Source organism: Cariama cristata, unplaced genomic scaffold (genome assembly GCF_000690535.1).
Source record: "Cariama cristata isolate BGI_N322 unplaced genomic scaffold, ASM69053v1 Scaffold46597, whole genome shotgun sequence".
NCBI lineage: Eukaryota > Metazoa > Chordata > Aves > Cariamiformes > Cariamidae > Cariama > Cariama cristata.
The window spans coordinates 1-7,050 of record NW_009626800.1 but is presented as its reverse complement, the minus strand read 5'-3'; the positions used below and the strand labels follow the sequence as shown (position 1 = coordinate 7,050).

The 7,050-nt window shown below is 41.7% G+C and overlaps 1 protein-coding gene across 1 annotated transcript; it reads left to right on the top strand.

The window, feature by feature from the left end:
• Positions 1 to 220: 220 nt before the first annotated feature.
• LOC104164723 lies at positions 221 to 5,693 on the top strand (the record flags this gene model as incomplete). The annotated part of the gene is given in 4 exon segments (XM_009704155.1): positions 221 to 234; positions 873 to 2,071; positions 2,432 to 4,528; positions 5,525 to 5,693. Coding segments are annotated over 4 exon segments (3,479 nt in total), but the record flags the coding sequence as incomplete, so codon positions are not given.
• Positions 5,694 to 7,050: the final 1,357 nt, after the last annotated feature.

Sequence of the window (7,050 nt, the reverse complement as noted above, 5' to 3'; positions counted from 1 at the left end):
CCAGATGGGACCCTCTCTGCTCGGCTGCAAGACCCGCTGAGAACAGGACTCCCTTGGGTACCCCCGGGATTTCCCGGAGGGACTCCTCGCCTCACTCGGATCATTGCAGGAGCAGACAAGGACTCCATCTGCCCAAAAACGGCACAGGTACTCTTTAAATTTATTTTGGGACCGGTTATTTGGAAAGCTGTCCGTAAGACATAAGGTTTACTTATGCGGGATGGCGTATGTCGGGTAATTGAAATTATTACTTTGAACATACGTTTGCTTTTGGTCTGGTACATGTAAGGACGCCTTTTGTTACAGCATACATTGTATGCTATTGAGCACTCCTCGTGCTTTTGGTTTGGTGTTCGTGCAAGTATCCAGACATTTAATTTCGGTATTGTCTTCTGGGTAAACCGACCATAGCTAATGGATTCCGGAATTGATTTTAAATTTGCATCAAGTACGAGAAATTAGAAAGACTTCCTGAGTGAGTGAAAAAAACGTGTGTGAGAGAAATTGTGTGAATATTGTTTCATGATTTTGGAAAGTTATTGGTGTGGCATTATAGCAGTAATTGTTGTGTTAATTATTATACTAGTCTTGTGTAGTTGTTATTGCAAGAAGTGTCCTGTTTGGTGTATTTTATAAATAGGCACAATGGGCGGGGGGCAGAGTGGTGGCATTCAAAAAAAGAGCCCTTTAGGTTGCATTTTGGCACATTGGAAAGAGATAGGGGGGCCCCCGGGAGGTAGTGTAAATAAAAGAACCTTAATAAAATATTGTAATCAATGGTGGCCACTGTATAAATTGGAAGATGGTGAGAAATGGCCGTTCAATGGGACCTTACACTATAACGCACTATTGCAATTAATGTTATTTTTAAGACGGGAAGGTAAATGGGATGAAGTTATGTATGCCGATATGTTTTTCACACTAAGGAATCACCCAGAGTGGCAAAGAGAGTGTGGAATTAACTTGGCTCCTCAAGACCCTCTTGTATTGGCTATAGAAAAGGAACAGAAGAAGAATGGGGGAAAATTAAAAAGATGCTGTTCAGCTTGTAGCATAGGGCAAAGGTGTACGAAATTAAAAGAGGCAGAGGAAAGATTGGAAGATTACGTTCCTCCGCCCAGGCCTCAAACCCCCCCCGATGATAATTCGGTCGCGGCTGAGGAGCCAAATGATCCGGAGGAAGAGGCAAGTACGGGCGCCGCAGGGTTTACTCCCATAACGGCTCGTACCAGAAGTAAGGCGGGTCCTGTGATACAGGCGCCTTTACGGCAAGCTGTTGGTACCACAGGACCCACAAGGATTAAGATACCTTTCACAATGAACGATTTGGACACATGGAAAGAAACTGTAAAAGGGTATCGGGATGACCCCGAAGGGGTCGCTAAACGATTTGAGTTAATTGTTAAAAACCAGGACCCAGATTGGAAAGATATCGATTTAATGTTAGACGCATTAACTGAAACCGAGAAACAATTAATAATCAAAAGTGCCCGCACCCAAGTTCAAATTCAAATCACTGCGGGGACTTTGCCGGGTACAGTGGATATCCATGTACCTAGGGATGATCCTAATTGGAATCCAAACGATGATCAAGAATATCAATTGTTAAAAAGGTATCAAAAATGGATAAAAATCGACATCGAAACGGCAGTGCCAAAAGCGGTAAACTGGTCAAGCCTATATGCCATAAAACAAAATCAAACAGAAACCCCTACTGAATTCCTTGATAGATTGAGAACTGCTATGAGAAAATTTACCACCTTAGATCCATTGTCTGATGAAGGAAAACAGCAATTGCTTTCCCTATTTTTAGGGCAATCCTCCGATGATATAAGACGGAAACTCCAAAAGTTAAAGGAGCCCGAAATCAGAGATTTAGAGAAACTGTTAGAAGAAGCATGGAAAATATATCGAAACCGAGAGGAACAAAATGTGCGTAAAATGGGAAAAGCAATTGCAGTAGCTACTGTAGCTGCTCTAGGGAAACAAGGAAACCCTCCTTTCGAGAAAGGGCAGCAGAGTAAAAAGGGAGGAGTACGTCGACCGTTAGGACCAAATCAGTGTGCCTATTGTAAAGAGATAGGACATTGGAAAGGGCAATGCCCTAAGCTGGTCGACAAATCCTCCGTTGTAGCACATATTGATTCGGATCAATGAAGGGAACCGGGGGAATCCACCCTAGCGGATCCACTGGTTAAAATTAAGCTAGGGAAGGAAGGGCAAGAAGTAGATTTTCTTGTAGATACTGGGGCATCATATTCAGTGTTAAATCAAAAGCTAATACCAGAAGATAAGGAGTTTGTCACGGTAATTGGAGCCACTGGTCAACCTGAAAAAGCTCATTTTTTGAAACCTCTCACCTATAAATTAGGAAAACAAGTGGGGATACATAGATTTCTCTATCTACCAAATTCTCCTAAACCCTTATTAGGTCGAGATTTGTTAGAGCAATTGGGAGCTAACATCATTTTTGAAAAAGGGAAAATAAAATTCCAAATTAAAGAAAAACAATTAATTGAAATTCTAAGTTTAGCACTATTGCAAACACCACCCAATTTTGAGATACCTTCAGAAATAATTGACCAGGTATATCCAGGAGTATGGGCCACCGATGTCCCGGGGAGAGCCAAAAATGCTGTTCCCATAGTGATTAAATTAAAATCGGAATCTACACCGGTAAAGATAAAACAATATCCTTTAAGGTTAGAGGATAGGAAAGGAATAAAAGAAACAATTGATCGATTTTTGAGATATGGATTATTAACTGAGTGTGAATCAGAATATAATACTCCCATATTACCGGTTAAAAAGGCTGATGGAAGCAGCTATAGGCTAGTCCAAGATTTAAGAGCAATAAACAAAATAACCGAGGATATACATCCTGTAGTAGCTAATCCGTATACGCTGCTCACAAAGCTAAAGGACACACAGCTCTGGTTTACCGTGCTGGATTTAAAAGATGCCTTCTTCTGTCTACCACTAGCCGTTGAAAGTCAAAAATTATTTGCCTTTGAATGAGAAAATCCGGAGTCGGGAAGAAAGACTCAGCTAACCTGGACGGTCTTACCACAAGGCTTTAAAAACAGTCCCACCATTTTTGGAAATCAATTAGCTAAGGAACTCGAGGCTTGGGCACCCCCAGATAATAGGGGAACCCTATTGCAGTATGTAGACGATCTTTTAATTGCCACTGAAACTAAAGAAAATTGTACCACATGGACTATAAATCTCCTTAACTTTTTGGGATTAAATGGATACCGAGTTTCTCAACAGAAAGCCCAGCTGATCCAGCAACGCGTCACCTATCTAGGATTGGAAATTTCGGGAGGGCAACGGGAACTCGGAACTGCGAGAAAAGAGGCCATCTGTCGCACCCCGGAACCCCAGACAGCAAAAGAATTACGGACATTCCTGGGAATGACAGGTTGGTGCCGTCTTTGGATATATAATTATGGATTATTAGTAAAACCCTTATATGAAATAATAAAGGATAATCAACCAAAGATAAATTGGACTAATGAAGCACGAGCTGCTTTCAAACAGCTTAAACAGGAATTGATGAGGGCCCCTGCCCTAGGAATACCGGATGTCTCAAAGCCATTCTGGCTATTCTCCCATGAGAGGCAAGGAATAGCCTTAGGCGTATTAGCTCAGAAACTTGGCCCTTATAAACGAGCAGTGGCCTACTTCTCCAAACAATTAGATGAAGTCAGTAAAGGATGGCCGGGATGCCTTCGCGCAGTGGCTGCGGTTGTAACTAACATCCAGGAAGCCCGGAAGCTTACCTTGGGACAGAAAATGACAGTATTAGTTTCCCATACTGTTTCAACAGTCTTGGAACAAAAAGGAGGCCACTGGCTCTCGCCCCAGAGATTTTTAAAATACCAAGCCGTGCTGGTAGAGCAAGATGATGTAGAAATAGTAGTCACTAACATTGTCAACCCAGCTTCTTTCCTTAGTAAGGCCCAAGACGAACCAGTATCACATGACTGTATAGAAACCATTGAAGCTACATATTCCAGCCGATCCGATCTCCGAGAAGAACCTCTGGACGATGCTGAAGAATCCTGGTACACCGATGGAAGCAGCTTCATGAAACAAGGTCAGCGAAAAGCAGGCTATGCAATCACCACCACCCAGCGAGTGATTGAAGCTAAGCCTTTACCCTCAAGAACCTCGGCCCAAAAGGCAGAGATAATCGCTCTCACCAGAGCCCTGGAATTAGCGAAAGGAAAAAGAATAAATATTTGGACGGACTCAAAATATGCATTCGGAGTGGTCCACGCCCATGGTGCAATTTGGAAAGAGCGAGGACTCTTGACTGCACAAGGCAAACAAATAAAACACGCGGAGGAGATTTTAAAATTGCTGGAGGCTGTGAACCAACCAGAGAAAATAGCTATAATGCATTGCAAAGGACACCAAAAAGGAAATACAGACCCAGAAATTGGAAACCGGCTAGCCGATCGCGAGGCTAGGCGAGTAGCAGAAGAGGCAACAGTTAATGAATTTTCACTAATACCAGACGGTAAACTCCAGACTGTAAGTATGAACCAATCACCCAATTATTCAAAGGAAGATTTAAAATTAATTGAAGATCTAAATGGTGAAATTAAATCCGAAAAATGGGCCCAGCTAAAAGATAGTCGAATAGTCATACCGTCCAATCTAATAAGGACTTTGGTTACGGTAGAACATAATAAAACCCACTGGGGAGCAGATGCTCTATATCAAGAATTAAATAAAAGATTAGTAGGACGTAACCTATATACTACTATAAAGCAGGTTTCACAACAATGCGAGATTTGTCAGCGTAATAATCCTAATACATCCCACAAAATAAAATTAGGAGTAATTGGTAAAGGAAATTATCCGGGGCAGCAATGGCAAATTGATTTTTCTGAGCTCCCCAAAAAAGGGGGGTATAGATATTTATTAGTAATGACAGACACTTTTTCAGGTTGGCCAGAGGCTTATCCCTGTCGAACAAACAAAGCAAAGGAAGTAACCAAGGTACTGTTGAACGAAATTATTCCTCGTTTTGGAATTCCAGCAACAATGTCCTCTGACCGAGGTTCGCATTTTTGTGCAAAGGTCGTACAACAAGTAGGGAAAATTTTAAAGGTAGATTGGCAGTTACATACCCCATACCGACCACAAGCAAGTGGGCAGGTTGAAAAGATGAACCATCTAATTAAACAACAAATAGCGAAAATCGGTCAAGAAGCCAATTTATCCTGGCCCCAATCACTACCTTTAGCATTACTTAGGATAAGAGTTAAACCAAGAACTAGAGAAAATCTCAGCCCTTTTGAAATACTGTATGGTAGACCCTATCAGTCCCAATTTACAGGAGAAGATTTGACTCAGTTAGGAGAAGGATATTTACATGACTACATGAAGTCTCTTCAAAAGCAATTAGAAACTGTCCACAAACACGTTTTGGGAACTCGGGCTAGGGGATTAGATCAACCAATTCATTTTTTTATACCGGGTGATTATGTTTATGTAAAGAATTTTTCAGGTCAACCATTGGAAGAGAAGTGGATTGGACCATACCAGGTGATACTAACGACCCACACAGCCGTCAAGGTCAAGGAACAACCTGCTTGGATCCACTATTCAAGGGTTAAGAAGGCACCAGGACAATGGAAGGTTTTTACCAAACCCGATGGACACTTGGTCTTCTCACGGTAACCTGGGTATACCTACCGACCGTTGCCTTTGCATGGCAGGCTAATACCTTTATCCAAGTACATGAACAAATGGCACAGATTAGTAACAAGTCTCGTTGTTGGGTGTGTTCACGGTTTCCTGAGAGCCAGAGCCAAGGGTATCCTATAGTAGCAATTATATTTCCAAATACCTCCACTATTATCCAAGGCCTCAGCAATTCCTCTATTAAAAGTTATTCTGAAATCCCTCCTCCGAACCTACAGTGGAATGCGGAGATTACCGCATTATGGAATAGTACTTTAGACGTCCCATGTGTGCAAAGATGTTATCTTTCCAACACTTCCACAAATATTGGAGGAAATAGTACTGACCCCCGGTGCGGAAAAAATCCCATATTTGTAGGTAGTTACTCTAATTGCTCTACATACATTAGATACGGAGGCGCCAATCTGTGGAACACAAATCAGACCCGACGCAGAAATCGTACAGCGCCTAAGGGGTGGCCCCTCCAAGCAGGGTGGTATTGGATATGTGGGCTAAAAGGATATAAAGTACTACCTTTAAGTTGGGTTGGCCAATGCGCCATAGGAACACTAGCGCCCAATGCCATTATAGTGGAGAGCCTAACAAATTTAACCCAACAAGATTCCCTTCCATTGTTACGTACATACATGAGGTCAATGCATAAACGCAGTAATCCCCTTATCCAGAGGCCTACTGCTTTTCATAGCTTTGTAAGATGGTTTCTCCCTTGGCTTGGAGTAAGCGAATTAGAAAAGGCTTTGGTAAATATATCTGCTACTTTAGAAATCATTAATAATTTCACCATTGATGCAATTCAAGGCCTGCAGGAGGAAATTACTTCCCTCAGTAAAGTTACCCTTCAAAACCGTCTAGGCCTTGACATGCTTTTCGCTCACCAAGGAGGCTTGTGTACAGCGCTTAATGAACACTGCTGTACTTACATTAATCAAGACCAACGCGTAGAGACAGACCTTCAAAAAATTTGGCAGCATACCCAAGTATTACACTTAGTCACGCAAGACAACACTTCATGGGGATTCCAGGAGCTCTGGGACAAATTAACCTCATGGTTACCAAATTTTAGATGGCTAAAACAGATATTTATTGGAATATTACTCCTATTGTTGTTAGGGATAATGATTTGTATTATGCTTCGGTGTTTCTTATGGTGCAGTCACAATGCAGCAGAAAATTATGAGAATTGGAAGAGAAATAAAATTAAACATCAAGTAGAAACCGGGAAATATTTCGCCCGGTCTCTTGGAGGCAATGGAATAATCTAATTGCAAAAGAATTTGCAAATTTTATAGAAAAGGGGGGAATTGATGCAGTAACAGGGAACTTTACATA